Source organism: Lissotriton helveticus, chromosome 7 (genome assembly GCF_964261635.1).
Source record: "Lissotriton helveticus chromosome 7, aLisHel1.1, whole genome shotgun sequence".
NCBI lineage: Eukaryota > Metazoa > Chordata > Amphibia > Caudata > Salamandridae > Lissotriton > Lissotriton helveticus.
The window spans coordinates 1,283,902,954-1,283,923,659 of record NC_136068.1 but is presented as its reverse complement, the minus strand read 5'-3'; the positions used below and the strand labels follow the sequence as shown (position 1 = coordinate 1,283,923,659).

The 20,706-nt window shown below is 48.8% G+C and overlaps 1 protein-coding gene across 4 annotated transcripts in view; it reads right to left on the bottom strand.

The window, feature by feature from the left end:
• The window catches only part of TMEM94 (transmembrane protein 94), a 968,231-nt gene that overhangs the window by 220,938 nt on the left and 726,587 nt on the right, over positions 1-20,706 (bottom strand). For all 4 annotated transcript variants that reach the window (XM_078654522.1, XM_078654523.1, XM_078654524.1 and 1 more), the window contains one exon: positions 6,302-6,477. In XM_078654522.1, coding sequence (XP_078510648.1) covers positions 6,302-6,477 — 176 coding nt within the window. The remainder of the gene's footprint in view (positions 1-6,301; positions 6,478-20,706) is intronic.

Here is a 20,706-nt window from a genome sequence, read left to right as displayed (position 1 = left end):
CCTTGGGGGCAGCGCTACTCACCGCCAGCCCAGCAAACTTCCCTGGGGAGCCCACGCTGTTGTTCTCCCTCGCCGAAGTTGTCCATTACACCTGAGGACGCGGCGGGGGGAACTACAGCTCCCAGGCTGCTCGGCGAGCACTTCCGCCTGCCAGCGCGCCCGGAGGCGCTTGAAAAGGAGCAGGCAGCCCCCGCGTCGCGGGAGCGCGCGGGCAGCGCCGGGCTAAGCCCGGGACAAGGGCGGGCCGTCTGTGGCCGTCCAGGGCAGGGCCACCTCATTTTCATCCACTGTACCGGTTTCAACTTGTGGTGCTTCACTGTGGTGCCGCAACTCAGCATGTCAACTCGCTCCGGTAAGGCCTTGAGGGGTGGCGGGGAAAGTGCCCCCGGGGGCACTATGTTCGGCTCTATGGACAAATTCCTGACTAGGGTGGCGGCTGTCATCGACAATGAACTTGCCATATCTGAACGGCGTCTTTCTTTTGACTTTCCTCCTTCTAAAAGCCCATCTCCAGCAATAGTGTTGTCCCCACAAAATTCTATTTCCCCTGCATCCTTGCTTGGGGATCTACCTGGGGATTCTTATATTATGACATCACAGCGATTCTTATATTGCACCATTAGAGGGTGGTATAGAAGGGGTAGAAAGCTCACTGACCGGTAATCACGGTACTAGCTCCTGTGCCGTGCTTATAGATCCATGCACTGAGTTTTCTTTAGCAGGCTCCCCTGGCATTCAGTCCCAACACTGCCCCGAGGTTTCTGCTCTTGTCCCACAACCTCCGCCTAAAACTCGACCTAACCAGGAGCCTAACAAAAGGAAGGGGAAAAGGGCAATTTACACTCGAAAGGGCTGTCCATCCAAGAGTACTAACCTTTCCAGGTACCCGCCCCAGAGGGGTTCTTCCCCCCTGGGTGCCGCAGGACCTGTATCTTTAGGGACATCTATCTGCGCTCCAACTGCTATTGATACAGTACTACCTTCCTTGCTGGCCCCACCAACGCCTGACCAGGCCAACGTGGGTCCCTCCTTGGAGTCGATCGAGAAGTTGGTCAAGTCTCTTGTGTTGCCACTTATAGACCAGGTCAAGAGGTTGGGGGACAGGCTTGACTGCTTTGAACAGGTTACCAGGGACAATTTTTTTGCCCTGAAAACCCTGCTCAAGCTTCAGCCAAAGCTCAGTGAGGATAGGACAGATAGGTCAGACAAGACCAATAAGATAGAGGTTCCAGCGAGACCCCCCTCGGGAGATCAGCTGACGCAGCCGCCCAAGCAACCAGCCCCTGGGAATTCTATCTTGGCTGCTCCTAAGGTTGGTCCTAGGCAGTTAAAGCTGAATCCTTCCACTCATGCTGCTCAAGTGCATGCTACCCCTCCCCCAGTAGTAACAACCCTGGTGTCTACCCAGGGCCCAAGGCAACATCAGAAGGGAGGGACGGGCTCTACTTCGCAACCTGGGGCCGTTTTATCTGCTACAACTGGCGGTGTAGCATCAACTCCTAAGGTTGCATCTATCCCCGTCCCACCTATAAACCGTTCCCCTTTAGGTCCTCCTCAGAATAGTAGACGAAAGTGCCCCCCAGTTAACCTCCCCCCTGAGTGTCACCCGTATGTTGTTATTCTTACCAAAGTCCCCCCTATTGGGAGTACCCAGCGGGAAAACCATCAGGCACTCAAGAATAAGGTCATCCACTGGCTGAAAGCCAACAGGCCCTTGCCTGCGGGAGTGGACGGTATTATTCTTGGTGTACGCAGGGTGGGATGGATTGGAAACGGGAAAAAATCGCTTGAAGGGGATTGTGTGGTGGTAAACTTCCAAGATGCTAGGGTCGCCCATCTAATATGCTCTCAAGGCCAACCCACGGTTGGAACGGGTATCGACATAGTCGACTTGACATTCTTCTACCCACGGTCTATTATGACCACTCCCACCTTCCACCTTGGACAACCCACCTATATCAGCAGTTCTGGGGGCCAATTCTCTGTGGAGAATACCGCCCACGGCCTTTCCACCCCGGGAGTTTTTCTCCAGCAGCTATGCCTAGCTCCAGTGATACCAAACTGGGGACCCTGGAGCTGTTGACTCAGTTATGTTCCCGGGGAGGTCGCTGTGGCTCCAAGTTTTGTTGCTGAGTCATCACCTTACCTCAAATCCAATGGCTCCCCCTCCTCAGCGCAAATTCAGGCTACGGCCGAGCTTGTAGAGGAGAAGGGGGAGACTGGGGCATCCTATAATCTTCTGGCTAGTCCCCCTGGTGTGGGTCCTGTGGTCTTATCACCCCCTGTCGAGGATTGTAGCATTGCGGCTGTAACGGACCCCCAGATTAGGGTTTTCAGCTGGAATGTGGCGGGACTCGAGAGGAAGCTGGCGCTGCCGGACTGGAACGAGCGTGTGGAGCAATACTCCATATGCCTGTTCCAGGAAACCTGGAGTCGGGTGCCCCTACACAAGGCGGGCTATTCCACCCACTTTTTGCCGGCAGTAGAAAGTGCAACTGGCAGGGGCCGCCCTTCTGGTGGCCTGTTAATCTGGGTAGCCACTGAACTCAATTGTAGGGTGGAGGAGAGGGACACTAACTGCCCTGATCTCCTAAATATTTTGTTGAGAAATTCCCAGGGCAGAGTTATTCTAAACATTTTTAACATCTACGCCCGTGGCACTAAGGGGGGAAGAGAATCCCCAGTAATAGCTTGTCTGGAAGCCCAACTCCGCTCATCTCCCCATAGGTCCTGTACCTTGCTGGCAGGTGACCTGAACTGCACTTTTGAGCCCCTGGACCTGGATATCCTAGCAGACCAAGAGGAACTTGATAATGGGTGGGGGATTCCGCCCCTCGAGCTTAGTCCTATTAAAAAGTGGACAGAAGTGGCCCTCCAGATCAACTCACTAGCTATGGAGTTTGGTCTTAGAGCTGCCAACGGCAGGACTAGGTCCGACAAAGTAGGGGTGCACACCTATAATAGGCCAGGGCATATGTCACGGATTGATTATTTTCTCCTTGACATACACCTGTGGAGCCTGGTGGAGGACATGGTAATTGTACCTTCTGTAGAGAGTGACCACAATCTCCTGTCCCTCACCCTGTCCCACAGGTGTTCCAATAGCACCGTGAGTAGATCTCCTTGTAACCCCGCCCCGGACCCGTCAGTGGTTACAAACTGTGGTCGAAGGTTAAAATGGGCGAAGCTAGCTCTTTCGGAGGAGAAAACTTCTGCGATTAGGCAGCTTCTGGTTTCAGCCCTAGCCAATCTTGATTGCCAAGAGGAAGGGCTGATGGAGGTGGCACCCAGGTTCTGTGCCATAATTCAGGCCATTGGTGACCTCTTTGTAGTTCCAGCTCACCCGAGTGGAAGAAAACCAAGCTTACGATCGGGTCAGGGCTGGTACAATCAGAAGTGTAGGGAGGCGAAGTCACTTCTCATCGAGGCAGTCAAGTCCAAATTACCGTCTAGGACTAGGGAGGCCAGGAGATACTATGCACTCTGCCAGAAAAATGCAAGGATGGAGTGGGAGGTTAATTTCTGGCAGGACCTCCTGGCTGCCAGTCGTGGGAAAGATGCCAAAGGTTTTTGGGACATGGTGGGCAAAAGGAATCGTCCTGACGACTCCCGGAGGACGTGTACCATCAACGCCCAGACTTGGTTCTCCCATTTCCAAAATCTTTATTCTGCTGTCGAAGGCCCACTTAATGATTCCTTTAAACTCCCTCCCTTTACTCTAGTTCGTGACCTGGAACTGTTTTCTCCCATGGATGTAACAAAGCAGATCAAAACCTTGGTCCCTTTGAAAGCAGCTGGTCCGGATGGCCTACCGGGGGATATCCTCCGTGCTTACCCGGAAGAATGGGGGGTACTAATCTCTGCACTCCTCAACGCAATCATGGGGGGAGGCCCTGTGCCTGACTCCTGGAGAGGTGCGGAGGTGGTCCCCATTTTCAAAAAGGGCAGTCGGGACTTACCCGGGAACTATAGGCCTATAAGCCTAATAGACTCAAGCCAGAAATTGGCTGGGAAAACCATCTTGGGGAGAATCACTCAATGGGTGGACGACAACCACATTCTGTCCGACATGCAGGCTGGGTTCCGTTCGGGTACAGGAACTATTGAACAGGTCTTTAGGCTTTTGTTATTACACTGGAAGGTGGTGGTACTGGGCAAGGGCAGTCTTTACTTGGCCTTTATTGACCTTAAGACTGCCTTTGACCTGGTACCGATGGAGGAACTTTGGAGGGTGCTTCACGGTTTAGGGATGCCCCCGTACTTACTAAACCTCCTTATTAACCTGCACACCAACACCTATGCCCAGGTTAGATGGGGGCTGAATGGGGAAAAGACAGATAAGATCAGGGTCGAGAGGGGAGTAAGACAGGGCTGTGTTTTGGCCCCTACCTTATTCTCCCTCTATATTAACGGGGTGGTAGATCATCTACTGGGCGAACCATCAGACGCTCCCATTTTGGGAGGAGTAAAAATTCCAACTCTGTTGTTCGCCGACGACACCCTCCTCATCTCTAAAACCCCCCAAGGTCTACAGACACTGCTGAACCGCTTCCAGGACTTCTGTACCACCAAGGGCCTCGTCATCAACATAGACAAGACTAAGTACCTAGTCATGCATCCACCTCGCAAACTTGGCCGCCCTCCAATTCTGAACTCTATACCCCTAGAAAGAGTGGCAGAATTTGATTATCTGGGAATCCGACTGAATGATGCGATGAGCTGGACTGCCCACATTGATAAAATGACTTTGGCCCACAAAAGGGTGGGGGGCGCCCTTCTTAAGGAGTACAATAACTCTACAAAACACTGTGTTGCTCCTATACTTGAGATTTACAAAGCACGTGCGGTCCCAGCGTCACTCTATGGATCGGAACTGTGGGGCTTGGGCAAAGTTGACTCATTAAGCAAGGCCGAAAACAAATTTATCAAGGATCTCCTTGCCATTCCATCGAGCAGCCCGACCATCCCAGTGCTCATGGACACTGGCTGTAAAGCCATAAGGGACCAGGCTCGGCTTCGTCCCCTTCTGCTCTGGGCACGCTTGTGGAGGGTCCCGGAGTTACAATCCTATGCCAATGGCTTGGCAGAAGTGATGCACGCTGATGGTTGGAGTAGCATCAAATGGCTGAAGGACATAAAACATCTCTTAGGGGAACTAGGTTTGGACTCTTGCTGGCATAGTCACTCCGCTCCTCCAAAGAAGATTTAAAAAAAACTTTTCTGGGAGTGGGTTTGTGTGAAGCGCTCTAGAAGTCAGCAGCACTGCAAAACCACCGCAGCTTTCCTGCTGTTCAAAGACTCTGTCTTGTACGAGCCATACATGGATATTATATCAGTTGCTATGGATAGGTCCTTGTATATCAAATTTCGGCTAGGAACCTTGCCCTTGGCCGACCTCTGTTCGAGGTGGAATAAAGCCCAGCCCACATCACGCTTCTGTGCTCTTTGCCAGGACAAGCCAGAGACGGTGCCACATTTCCTTTTCGAATGCCCGGACTATGGTCGCCCCAGATCACGTTGGCTTGGTCCCATCTGTAGAGAACTGGGGACTCGTCAGCACTCCGTTGCCCTTCGGATTCTTTTAACTAATACAGCCCCTTCTATTGTTTGTGCTGTTGCTAAGTTTTTAAAATGGGCTTGGTTGATTAGACTTAGAAGACTGTCCACATCAATTTAATTCTTTTTTATCTAATTTATGTTGACCTAACGTGTTTTTAATTTTCATATTACTTGTACAGTCTTACTTATTTCGACATGCTGTTTTTATCTTTTTGTACTGCTTTTATGATATATGCATATCGAAATAAAGCAATCAATCAATCACATACAGCCAGTGACGCAAGATAATGGTCACAGAGGAAATGACGATAATAAGCAGCTACATATGCAAGAGAAGGGCATATGAGAGATCACACAGAAAAAGATAACAGACACAGGTAGCAGAGGGTGCTCATGTTGCTGATATGCACACAGGAAAATACAGACAGCGAGGGTGAGGTGCTTGCATGCAGTATGTGCCCGTATGAGTCAGAAAGGAATGCACAGTGCTTATGGTAACCAACCCCTAATGAGAGCAGAATAAATATACAGCTCACATGCACAGATGCACACATGGCAACACGAGAAAGGAGGCCATGTACCCAGGAGAGAGAAATGCATATATTGCAGTGTAATGCACGCAGAAGGAGAGGTAAAAACATGATATGGGGCTTATATGCACCCATACATGAGACAAAACACAAATGCAGGATACCATTTCATATATAGCCCTTGAGCGGGGTACAAAGAGGAAACTGCTCACCTTACTCTTCAGTTCGTCCTCCATTGAGAAATACACAAAGCGAATGCAGGCATTGACCAGAGCGTCAATGAGGCGAACAATATCCAGTCTGGCTTGATATTGCGAGGACACCATGCCGATGAAGATCTGACCATTCAGTGCCATTCGGGAATCCTCATGTGCCTCTCCAATGCCTTCTGGGGACATTTGCATAGACAAGCAACGTCATATGGAGAACTTTCAGGAAAGAGTAGTGACCAAATGTAGCCTTCAGTAAACAAACATGCACAAAACTAGGCAACAACAGGCAAGACCAAATTCAAATATTTGTGGGCAAAATTCATCATAAACTAAACAGGCAATAGGGACACCCTTGAGGTGGCGACTGATACAACCCTTACATGCATTATCACTCAAATGTCAGAAATCATTAAAAAATGCAGTGATCCTATGGTAGGCATATAAAATGCGCCAGCTCTCGAAAGCATTCTCTTGATGGAAACTATCTTGGAATCTGTACATCTAGCCTAAAAAAAGTCACATGTCTCAAAACCTGAAATTTCTTTGAACAGATAGCGAGTGCCATCACCAACTAGTAGCACGTTCGATGTCTCTTTCAACCTTGTTAGTGACAGAAGGCCGTACAAATATGGACTCCTTAAGTAAAGTAAAACATTTACATCTAAAAGTAAAGAAATTGACAAGTGTAGTTTTGCTTTATGTTCAAACAATATTTCAAAGTACATTCCTAAACAGAACTGAATTTTGAGTCCCCATTTCCAAGAATTTCTCCACTTTAAGTTCAAAAACATGAACAGGTAAAACGCATAACTTATAAAGCTGTACAATCAGACAATCTGCTTTTAGATACTCAAAAAACTTGTGTCAAGGAAAACTGGGCCTCGTTTTTCAAAGTTCAAAACATTCCAGCATGGATCATAAAGACAAGAGTCGCAGAAACAGGCTTAGTTGGCCAAATCTCTTTAGACAAAATTGTGCATAAAGGACAATCAAATTACGAGCCACAGAGAGGCATATATCTAGCAGGATTGAGAGGGAAGCTGTCCCCTTTAAAGGGCAAATTACATACTATTTTGAAGAGGCTATTGAGGACGAGCCATTGGGATAGTGAGGGCTTCTACAAAATGCTAGCATCGCCAGAGAAAAGGGTAGCTCCTCTTACTTTTCAGCTTTTGTTGTCCGATCAACAGATGGGATAACGAAGAGGTAATGGGGGACGTAGGAGAGGGCTGGTAGGAACAGGCGAGAGGAAACGAAAAGATGTCAGTTTACAGAACCGAGGACAGCATGGAGAGGAAACATAACATGAGGGAGATTTAGGAACGATGATACAGAGAGGGGGTGGGGCTCGCTAATCTTGTTCTACCGGTGTGTGATTCATGAGGCCGGTGTGCTGTGTGGACCAGTGTTTAGTCAGCAAGAAAAGGTGCGGACCCATATTCCGCCCCACCACCAACGAACAAATGGCACAACCTAGTAAATACGTATACATGTCCTTGAATGTGAGAGGTCTGGGTTCCCATACGTAAGAGGCATAGAATTCTCGCACAGCTTAACAGTAGGAGGGTACACATCGCTTTTCTGCAAGAATCCTATCTCACACATGCAGAAGCCCATAAATGCCAAAAGAAATGGAGGGGAAAGTTATTTTATACAAACTATTCAGCATTTGCACGGGGGCGGCGATATGGATAAGAAGTGGTACCCCCTTTGCACTATTGGAACAGAGAATAGACTCGAATGGCAGATATGTGCTACTACATGGTATGCTGGATGGGAAATGCATAGTTTTGGGAAGTGTATACGCCTCGAATACAGAACAGGACAAACGTCTAGATGTACTCACTATGGCACTGTCGGAATGGGATGGTTACCCCTGGGTATTAGGGGGGATTTCAACGCGGTCTAGACATAGGGCTGGATAGGTCACATACCCCACTACAAGGCGCAGGTTGCAGGAAACAGGCAGATGCTCTTAAGGGATGGGCAGAGGGTTGGAACATAAGGGATGCATGGCGAATGAAATATCCTGCAAGCAAAGAATACTCCTTTTATTCACAGCCACATGGGTTACATACCCGTATTGACAGAATCTTCTGTTCTTTACCTCTCATTGCCCATGTATCTGATACCACATATCTAGGTAAAACCCTTTCGGATCTCAACTCCCTCGAAGTCACATTACTGTGACTTGGAGGGCCAGTCGAAGCAATTTCCCTGCCTGGAAATTGCGGTCTCTACTGTTAAGAGGACTCAGTCTTTCACAGCTCCCCCGCTACAGCGATTGCGGATTATTTTGTAGAAAATGCTGGTACGGCTAGCTCGCGGCAAGTGCCATGGGACGCATTTAAAAATGTAATACGAGGGGGGGGCAATCAGCTCATGAGTGGGGGCACGCTCTGCTATAGTTGAAAGGCTAGCGGAAGTTGAGAGTGACTTGGGTAAACTAGAACAGGAAGCTGCTACAAGCAACACGCATAGAGATGAATTGCAAGAAGTCCGCATACGTCATGCGGAACTATTGGAAGAAGCCTCCATTATACACACAAAAACAGCCTGCAGAAGCAGACAGAGCGGGCCCGCTTCTTGCTAGACTCCTCAAAGACACACCGATGCAGGTCCCCATTCTTGAGATTATTACTCTGGAGGGCACCACCGTACATACCCAATCAGAGATAAATGCGGCCTTTAAACATTATTGTGAAGCGTGGTATGCGGCACCGATGGAACTGTGTGAAACAGATTATGAAGCGTTTTTTGGGGAACTCCAGGTCCCAAAGTTATTGGCATATCACAAGAAAGAATTAGAGAGACCAATAAGGGAAGGGGAAATAAGAACAGCAATTAAAGCCCTACCTTGAAATAAAGCCCCAGGACTAGACGTTCTACAATAGAGTTTTACGCTGAATATTCGGCATTGCTGATCCCCCATTTGCAGAGGCTGTACCACGCATCCTTTGAATCGGGCTCCCTTCCTCCTACTACACTGCAAGCAATAGTGGTCTCGCTGCCAAAGCCGGGCAGGGATAGTAGGGATATGGCGGGATACCGACCCCTTTCATTGTTAAACACGGATTATAAAATCTCGAGTAAACTATTAGCAAATAGACTTAAACAATTCATACCGCAGCTAATACACATGGATCAGTGTGGGTTTGTACCAGGAAGATGCATGGCCCTCAATATTAGACGATTGCACCAGATTATGACACGAGCAACTGCAGCTAGTAATACACAGGGGTGCGCATCCTTGGACTTATGCCAAGTTTTTGACTCACTACACTGGAGCTATATGCTCCGTACCCTCCCGAGGTTTGGGATCCCAGACCAGTATATGAAATGGGTGGCTCTACTCTATACGAACTCTACGGCGCGTGCACGTACCGGGGTTCATATTTCACAACAATAGGCAGTAGAACGAGGTACTCGGCAAGGGTGCCCGTTTTCACCTTTGATATTCATACTTGCCCTTGAACCGCTGGCTATTAAAATCCGCACAATGGCGGAACACCAAGGCATACGGTTGGGAAATAACTAACACATTATCTCAGCATACGCGGACAATTGAATATTGTACTTTGAACATCTTAGAAGCGATCATGAACCAATCCCTACCATACTTAACACTTTTCAATTGCTATCAGGGCGCTCCATCAATGACACTAAGTCTTATGCATACTTCTTTACGGATACTACACAGTCTGACCCATTACAATTCGGTCGCTGGACGTTTCGGACAGCGGAATCCACTTTTAGATATTAGAGCACTCAAAAATACAGAGAGGCGGAGGACCTGTTAGACGGCAACCTGACTCGGACGATAACAGCGCTGAAAACGCAAATCAAATTCTAGACGTCCTTGCCTCTGTCTGTGGCAGGCAGGGTAGCTATTGCCAAAATGGTAATGCTCCCCAGACTGCTTCATTACTTCACAAATCTGCCACTCATGATCCCAACACAAGTATTTAAAAATCTGGATACCTTGTTGGTGGAAATAATATGGGGAACGGGACGCAGGTGAAAAGGATTGGCAAAATTACAGTTCGATACGAAACATGGGGGGATGGGAGCCCCAGACTTCAGAGCTTATTATTACGCGGCCAACTACAATGGCTGGCGTACTGGATTGCAGGGCGCAACCTGCAAGAGATTACCATGACTCGGCAGGAATGGGATAGGGAGATGCTTCACACGCTTCTATTACCACGCAGTAGAATCCCATTTCTTGCGCCTCCACTGCTAAAAGTAGCATTGTTATATTGGAGGAGGGCACTGCGATAAACGAAAGGACGTACTCCATTTCCCCCAATATTCCACTACTAGGAATTCCTTTACCGTTAGGGACAGTAACACTTCAGCATATATCCGCCTGGGAAGAATCATGACACATTTGTGGGGGAACAGGGAGGACCAAATACACTATTTCTTCTCCATGCGAATATAACAAGATATATTCGGAACACATGGGCACCTGGAGGGGCGGAACCCCAACACACAAATTAGAACATGCAATATTTGATGGGTAATGGTAGCCATTTAACTAAATGGTTATATCGTGGGATTTGAACATGTGCTGCAGTATCACTACAAACACTCCGCGATAAATGGAATACTGATATAGGCCGCGACCTGTCTGACAAAGAATAGAGAATTTTAATGGAATATCCGAGGAAGGTATCACAAAATCGAAGTTTAAATTCATTCAGCTTATGATTGTACATCACGCTTTTCTGACCCCCCACAGATTAAGCATGATGTTTCTAGATATAATGGACGTATGCCCCCGATGTCAAGGCCCTAATGCAAACTTAATACATATGCTTTGGGCTTGTCCACAGCGGTCACATTATTGGGGAATGATACACACGATATTAAACAAGGTAGCCCCAGGGAGGGGAGGACAGTCGCTTGAGTACTACATACTAGGAATAACTGCCAGAGTCAAACAGGGGAGACCCACACATAGATTAGCCAATTTGGCATTGATTCTCGCAAAAAGTACAATCACCATGAAGTGGAAAGTGGCTAAAGCACCATCGGTGCTCGATTGGTACAATGAAATTGTCAGATGGGGTAAAGCTGAAAGTGCAGAGTTACAAAGGGAAGAACGCAGGTGGCTGCGCAAAAACCTATTTCATTGGAATGAATATGATGTTGGAGGAATTTATAGCCACAGACGTACAGTCACTGTAGAACGGGCATTAATGGACTGCTAAGGGTGCCAACAAAAGTGGGAAATGCAGAGACCTGGACCTTGCAATGATATCTCATATAATAACAATTGCTGGACTTATGCCACGTGATATAACTACTAAGTAAAGCTATGCTGACTGTCAACATGAACATGTAAATGCAAAACTGAGTCTGTGGGGTGGGGGGAAGGGTAACATAGTTCGATTAGGTTAAGATTGGGAGGAACGAAATGAGTGGAGTGACATTTTTAAGCGCCTATATTATGTTATATGCATGGAAGTAACGCTATTTCGATGGTCACTACAATCTACTGGAAGTGTACATGTTAAATTTGTAAAATGGTATATTGATGGCAATTTAAATAATGTACACCATTGACGGAAGAAATTGTGGTAATAAGAAAATAAATAAAATGTTATAAAAAAAAATGAGGTCAGCAAACTGATCCTTGAAGTCCACTTCATTGTCTCAGGTACAAGAGGGACCATATCTGGTCATGACTGCTCCTTTCTGGTCACAGACAGAAGGCCCACTCAACTTCTGATAATCCGCAGGTCTAGAAAGTGTTCTGAAGTGGGTCCTGGAAGTGCTAAATTTATGCCTGGAACTAGTTAGTGGGTCGGAATGAATCTTAAGAATGTCCTAACCAATGAGGTAAAAGTTCCCAAGGGTAACTCTACCCACGTCTGCAGCAGCTGCTGTTTGCCTTACTGCAAGCAGGCCCAAAATGCCATGTGTCGGAGTATTTTCAAGATGACAGGGCTGGGCAAAGTACTATGGCAATCCTAGCGTCATCTCACACCTACCACTAAAATTAGGTTTCAGGCAGGCACTATACCCACAACAAAAAGCAGAGACAGAAGACTGTTGGAACAAAAACAGGATCCTCCAGCAACCTAACAGTGGAAACACAAGAGTTAGCTTGGCAACTTGCTATCTCCTTTGCCACTGTGTCTCAAGTGTTACATGTAGCTTATCAGACCTGGCAGACAAGATTTGATAATGCAGTGTCAAAAAGGATACCCCAGCTCACACTGCATATTCTATGGAGTACAGAGGAGTCATCCCTGCCCATTCAGTTCAGCCTATTATTCGCTCCTTAGAAGCATTTAACATCTTTTTTACCCCCACTCAAGGTCAATCATTCTTTGGGCTACAGCTGGCGAGCTAATGCAAAAACGTCTTCAGGAACTTCAGGCAGGGAAAAGGTAACTTTCAAAAAGTTAATGTTCCTTAATATTTAATAAAAATAAGACTTCGGTGTACGCAGACAGGTTGGAACCGGTCTACAGAGTTGACTGGTTGGTGATGCCGGGTGGTAACTGCGAGCCCTTGTTGTACGTCCGTAAGCCACGGATGGACTAGCCCTCGCACACAGGAGTGGTGGTCCAGTGTTGGAGGGAGGCGAACAAATTCCTGGGGTGGACGGACTCCCCGACGGCAGTACCCCTTTATGGATCGGTGAGCAACTGGCAGAGGTGTCCCGATTAACTGGCTTTCGGGGTTGGAAACTCATAGGCATCGAGTACTTGGGAGACGTCTGGAAGGGGGATGCCCCCGCTCTTTTGAATATCTGAAAAAAAGAGAATGATTTGCATGACTCAAAACATTACCATTACATACGCCTCACACACGCCCTACGCGCACACATTCGGTGCGGCACGTCCATTCCGAAGTATTCCCCCATGGAAGATAGGCTGCTCCTCGATCCCATCCCAGAGAAACCTCCTTCCACTATTTATCATAAGCTCATAAATAACATGCCTGACCCTTTAGTGTCGTTGTGAGAGAGATGGGCGAGCGACATAGGTGCCCTAGAGAATGACGATTGGCAGGATGCCCTGCAGAGCCCGCGAGAAATAGCAATTTGTGTCCGGTTCCTGTTAGTGCAGCTCAGAATTCTACACCGCGTATACTACCCTCGCACCCACTTGTATTCCTGGAGCAGAAGTCAGTTGGCCCTCTGCACGCGGGGATGTCGAGGTGACGGTTCCTTCTATCATATGTTATAAGAGTGCCCCGAGATAGTACCCTTCTGGACCAAGGTCACGGATACGATGGCAGCGGTTGTGGGCTCTCCGGTTTCGCTGGAGCCCAGGTGGTTACTATTAATGATTAAGGGGGCCACTGACTGGTCCGAGACACAATGAGATCTGGCTGGCACTAGCAGCAGGTGTTGCAAAAAGAAATATTGCCAGTGGCTGGGGGGCAGAGGCACCTCCGCAATGGGACCACGGGTTGTGAGATATGGATTTGTGCCAGAGAGCTGAGGAGACTATTTATAAGAGATGGGGATGCTCTAAGAAATGGAAAAAGATCTGGGGGCCTTGGTGGAAGTACAGGGAGGGGAGGGGGGGGCGGTCAGGACCAGGTTCTTCAAATTGAATGCCCTGCTTGTGTTAATGCCGGGCTTCTATCGTATTGGGAAATGTCATTCCATCTCGTGTTATATGACCAATGTTCTGTAATGTTTGATGATATGAGCACAGTTAATAAAAAGATTTATAAAAAAAAAATAATAATCAGACTTCGGATTTTTAACAACTATTAAACTAGTGGCTGATTTTTTTTTTAGATGGTCCAATTTCAGAGATACAGTATTCGCATTTAATATTGCTTCCCAGTGCTTCTCTAAGAGCCAGCCAGCCTTCCTACAATGAAAATAGCTTTTGGGTGCTAGGCACTGTAAAATGTTATATTTAGATTTCTACAAGTACTATTTTTAAATACCAAGCACCCTGCCTTCTGGGTTACAAGGCCTACATAGGGTTGACTTGTACATATTTTAAAGGGAGATTTTGTACTGTCAAAAAGGGTTTCATTTGAAAGGTCGCAGTACATTTTTGGCACTGTTACAGTGGAAGTCCTGAAGCCATGTTTGCACTGCCACTATAGTGACTGGCACAATAGGTGCTGAAATTCACTAATGGCATTTAACTTCCAGGCCCTTGGTACATTATATACCAAGGACATCTAGGCAAGTTAAAATGGCAAATATGTATAGGGGAGTACAGGCAATTTGAGAAGGGTAAAGTGCATGCAGTTCTAAAGCCAGCAAACAAATCTGGTGTGTCCATGCTGAAAAGTCGGATTTCCTACAAACTCTAAGTATCCCATTTATAAGATTTGAGGAGATAAATTGCCAGTTTTTGTGGTGTGGAATGTAAGATCTGACCTTAACAAAGCTAGAAGAGATAGAGTGTGCAACATGGTTGAACTGACATCTCTAGTAGTTGAGAGTACCAAGTGTGTTTGTCATTGACAATGTCATTGACATCTGGTGCCTCTTCTAAACAACATCAAAATCATTGGGACAGGGCAAAGCATAGTCCAATATCCGGACCAATCCATCCACAGAGCATTCACCAAAGACAAGGGGTATGGTGACATGGAGGCGTAATTTTGACATTTTTTGTTTTTGTTTGTGGCAAACAGATCTATATGTGGGGTGTCCCATTTGCGAAAGTAGGTTTATACCAACTCTGCTTTGATTTCCTACTTATGAATCTCTTGAATTTATCTGCTTACCAAACTTGCAAAATGCTTTTGTAACTTGGTTTTACAATGAGAACCGAACAGAGGTAACAGAATTACAAAAGAAAATATAATTAAACAATATAGTAACAGATAGGAGCAATGTAATAGTGAGTCGAGGAAGGAACAATCCACAGATGACAGACAGTAGATAATCAAGCCTTGCAAGTTTAGAGGGAGACAACAACAATGGCGAAAGGATAGTCGACTCGCAGCATAAGGAGAATGGAGGGCATAAAAAAGAGCTAAGATAGAGCAGGCCTCGAAAAATCCACTCAGATATTAATAGGTCTGTTAGACCTGGCACCTTGGCGTGAGTTTCCCTTCCACTTTTTGCTGTTGTGCCTCAAATGTTTTGATGGTGTCTGCTACTCAGGGCACTGCGCCACGGCCAACCCGTGCCGCAGTGCAAGTGCTCCCTACTGTAAAGTGTACATATGATTGATGTCCATGATTGGTTCATTGGATTCACTGTTAGTCCCTAGTAAAGTGCACCAGGAGTGCCAGGGCTTGTGAATGCCAATACTGCTAGTGGGCCTGCAGCGCTGGTTGCGCCACCCACAGAAGCAGCCTTAAAATGCGTCTAGGGTCTGCCATGGCAGAACCTGCGTGCAGTCTGGTACTGTCACCCTGGCTGGGCAAGTGCACACACTTGCCAGCCCCTAAACCTTCCCTTAACCTTCATATTAGTCACCCCTATGGTAGGCCAGAGGGCAGGGTGCATTGTAAGTGTAAGGTAGAACATGCCCTGATGTGTGTGGCATGTTCTAATAGTGAATTACTGCCAAAGTCGTTTTTCACTATTGTAAGGCTACCTGTTCCCTTCTAGGCCAGATGGGCTGCTGGAATTATTACACTCTATAATCCCAGCAGGCTCAGGGAACATGGTAGAAATTCGTGTTTAGTATGCCTGAACTCAGAATAATAAAATACTTCTTTTAGTAAAGTTTATTTTAATATCCTGTGTTTGCAAATGCTACTTTTAGAAAGTTAGCATTTGCTTGCCTAACCATTTCAGCCCGCCTCTGCTTGGATGTGGATCTGACTGTCTGGTGTGTGTGAGTGACAGGGCTGGGAGTTGACAGGTAGTGATTAGCAGGAGGACCCCTTAATGGGTGGTGGGAGTTTCCCCTGAATGATGCATCAGGCTGTGCCCCTGCCACCACAATGCTGGCTCCGCCCTCCTGGGGAGCGACTGATGACTCAGCCTGCACCTGGCCCAGGAAGGACCGAAGCTTGTAAACAAAGTGCTCAGGCCACTCCTGCCCTCTCAATGCCGGCTCCGCCCCCCTGGGGAGCGGCTGATGTGCCTGCCCTCACACTGAATGCAGAAGTCATAAGTACCCACCACAAGTACTCAGAGACTGGAGCAGTTATGCAGAGGCCCCCCTGGCTTGCTAGAACAAAAGAAACTGGGTATAAAAGTAGGAGCCCTGCTCCTTGTAAATTAGATCCTGTTTGCGCTACAGAAGAAACTCTGCCCGAAGAGAAGGACCTGGAAGGACTACAAGGAGGAGTGCTGACTCTGGCCTGTGTCTGGTGCCTTGCTGCCAAAGGAGAGGAAAAGAAGAGACTACAAGAGACTTTTGCTTTTATTGAACTTTGTGCCAAACTCTGCTAAAGATCTCCAAGGGCTTGCCTGTGAACTTGCCCCCTGACCAGCGCTCCAGGAACAGTGAGCGCTACCCCCTGACAGCGGGACCACTACAAGACGCTGGTTCCCTTTTGCGAGCCTCTCCAGGAAAAGCAGAGCGCGCTCTGATAATCGCGCTTTCTAGCACCACTCTGGGAGCTGCCCACGCTCTGAACAAAGTAACTGCCGCCTGCCTGGCCCAGAAGCAACGTGAGGACCAGCCCGGCTGATCTAAACACCGTGACTGGCCCCGAGCGGCAGCTCGCATCGTGAAGAGAGGGTGGCGCCCGGTGCCTGCTTGCACCCCTTCGAGTCTTGTGCCCCTGAACGCGCCGCCGCTGACACAGCTGTTGCGTGGGGTGCCTGATCGTCGCCTGGAACTAAAGAGGCCTGCCCCGAGGATCACCGCCCTCTGTGTGTGCCCTCCCGTCAGGAAATCCGGAGGCGCTTGTCCAGAGCAGCCCGGCCCGCGCCGCACCGCCAACCCCCGAGCCAGAGCCGAGCCGCCGCTCGCTCCGGACCTCGGACGGAAGACAACGCAACGCGGACTACAGCGCTGACCTGCGCCCAGCCGACTCCCCAGCGAAGGTACTGTTTCTCTCCCTCTGTCCGCCCAGCCTCGGAGCTGCGTGTGGAGCGCTCCCAGGGCCCCCGCTCTCTCCCCCTGTCAGCCGCGCCGCCGCCCGGCGAGGCAGGCACTGATTCCCCGGCCGCCGCTCCCCGCCAGAAGCGTGAGAGGAGGCCGACCGGGCCCGTATGTTGATCACGGAGTAACGAAGGGGCACAGAGAGGCCACGGGCCGCTGGGGGGATCCTGGTTAACAATCAGAAAGGAGAAAAGTATCGTGAGGAGCCTGGAATCCCCGGTTTTGGGGAAATAAGCCGAATAAGAACTATTTGTAAGAAACCCTAAAGAAAGAACTGTGACATTGATAAAAGAGTAACTGGAACCTGCTTTGAAAAGTAACCAAGACTGTATTTACAAGCCTGCTTGAGATTTACATAAAGAGATATATTTTCACAAATACAGTTTGGTGTCATTGTGTGGTGGGTTGGTTGCGCTGGTGTAATATTGCAAATGTTTAACCCTACATGCCCCAGAGATTAGCCTAAGACTGCTTAAGCCACACTACCTAGAGGGTAAGCAGAGGTTGTCTTGAAGGTAACCCTCAGCCCTGACGAGGAAGAGAGAGGCCCTGCTTGTCGCCAGTATTGCACTGCGCCAACCAGAGACTCCCCCTTCCTACATTGGACGCAGCGGTGAGGATTCGCGAATTTACATTTGCAGTGTTTTACCTTAGCTACTGACCATTGCATAGTGATTACAGTCCAGTAACTTAGCCACAGACTTTTGATTTTTTGATTTTGCTAAAGAAGAAGATCCCTAGTGTTGCAAACATGCCTGGCACAAACAGCATTGATGGAGGAGAGTCCATAGCCTCTAGTGCGCAGGGGCTAGAATGGGACGCATCAAAGCTGGATGACTACACAAAGAAGCAGTTGAGTTATTTTTGCAGGAAACTCAAGGTTCCACACGCAGGATGCAGAAACAAACCTGAGTTCTACAAGGCCATGAGAGCCTGGATTGAATCTAGGAAGGCACCTGAGGATCAGAATGCACCTGTGGATCCTGTGGGTCTGGAAAAACCAGACAGCGTTCTTAGCTTTGGCAGAGGCCTGTCGCCAGAGGAGCTGGCAGACAGACAGGCAACCAGGGATCATGAGATCAAGATGGCAGAATTGAATTTGAAGGGCCAAATGGAGCTTGAAAGCAAAAAAATGGCTCTGGAAGAAAGAAAACTCCAGTTTGAGTATGATATGAAAATGAGGGAGATGAGTCTAAAAGAGAAAGCCTTGGATCATCCTCCCTCTGGTGGCAGCACAACGCCGGTGCAGGTAGAGTCAAGAGTGCACATCCCCAAAGATGTAGTTAAAGAGTTCTTTAAGGGGGATGACATAGGACAGTGGTTTAGGGCATATGAGGTAGCCATGCTTTCCCACCGGGTCCCTGAGAAGGATTGGGGAGCGGGGTTATGGGGGAGGTTCCTTAGCGAAGGAAGGGACACCCTGCTAGATTTGCCCACTGAAGACCAGAGATCCTATCCCCATATGAAAGAAGCTTTAATGACCAGGTATGGGCTTACCCCTGAAATGTATAGGCAGAAGTTTAGGGGGTGTAATAAGCGGCCTGGGAGTACGTATGTGGAGTTTGTGACTTTTTTTTGCAGAGCACTGGATGGTTGGGTGAAGGGTAACAAAGTGAATGATTTTCAAGGTCTCTTTGATTTAATTGCATGGGAGCACTTGTCTGATCAATGTTTTCCTGAGTTACGCCAGCACCTGATTGATAGCAAGTTGTCCAACCCGAGGAAACTTGCTGAGGAGGCGGACCGCTGGCTCAGCACCAGGGTCCACAAGGGTCCAGTGGGAGACTCCGCCAAGGGTGGGCAGGGTCCCCAGCAGAAGAGTGGGGGGGACAAGGGAAAACAGAAAGGGTTCCAAAAAGGCCCCCAAAGTAATCCCCAAGGGGACCAGCAGAAAGGTTCTCAGCCTCCCCCACCCCCTAAGCAGAATGGGGCCCCGACAGGTCGACCTGTTCCAAAGGGGCCCTTCAATTGTTACAAATGTGGTGACCCGGGGCACATAGCCAGTGACCCCAAGTGTCGCCTGTTTGGAAAACCAGCACCCACTGGTGCTCCGCCCCGACAAGTGACCAGTGTTCACTTAGGAGAAGAAGTGATGGTCCCGGGGGGTGGAGATCCTGTTCAGATGACCCTAGTCTCACTAGGAGACAGTGAGATGGTCCCTACAAGCTACCTGCCCTCTAACACTAAAAAATATGGGCAGGTGGTTACCATCAATGGTAAGAAAGCTGAGGCTCTTAGAGACACAGGAGCCAGTGTGACTGCAGTGAGGCATCACCTGGTGTCTCAAGAGCAGGTTGTACCCCATGCCTACTGTAGGGTTGTCAACGCTGACAATTCAGAGAGTCAGTGTCCGATGGCTCAAGTTCCCTTCGAGTGGGGGGGGGTCTCTGGTACTCTGCAGGTCTGTGTGAGGAAAGCCATGCCTGTTGACTGTTTGCTAGGGAATGACTTGGAGGACTCCCCTTGGGAAAAGGTGGAGAAAACGACTCACCTGAAGATGGTGGGTCTACCTGACTGGGCGTGCGTGACCACCCGGTCAATGGCAGCCAGTAGGGGTGATCAAGAGGTCCTGGGGCCTGACGGAGAGGCCCAGGAACCGGCCTTAGGGAGAAGGCGCAGGGTGCGCGGGAAACCGGCCCCTGAAGTTCCCACGGTCCAGGAGGAAGCAGACCTTGAGGGGGATGCCCTGGAGCCTACTGGGGAACAGATTGCCGAACTGGGGGACCTGCCTGAGCTGACCCATTGGCAGCAAGAAGGAGGCCCCTCCAGGGAGGAATTCTGCAGGGAGCAGAAAGAATGCCCTTCTCTCGTGGGTATGCGGCAGCAGGCTGCAGACCAGGCCAATGGTGTTCAGGCCAAAACACATTATGTGTACTGGGAGAATGACCTCCTGTACTCAGAGCCTAAGGCTGCTGAACCTGGGTCAGCCCGTGTGCTGGTGGTACCCCAGAAGTTCAGAGCCTTCCTACTGGGACTGGCTCATGATGTGCCTTTAGCAGGACATTTGGGGATGGACAAGACCTATGACAGGCTTGTCACCCACTTCTACTGGCCCCAAATGCACAAGAGCTCAGATGCTCATTGTAGGACCTGTCCAACTTGCCAGGCAAGTGGGAAGAGCGGAGGGAAGAACAAGGCTCCCCTCCAACCCTTCCCTGTGGTCAGTACGCCATTCCAACGAGTGGGTATTGATATTGTTGGGCCTCTGGACCCCAAGACAGCCATGGGCAACCGGTTCATCCTGGTCTTGGTGGATCATGCCACCCGGTACCCTGAAGCCATCCCTCTGAGGACAGTGACGGCCCCCGTGGTGGGGCGTGCACTAATGAACAAGTTACTTACCTTCGGTAACGATATATCTGTAAGAAACAGTAGTTAGTATTAGATTCCTTACCTTAG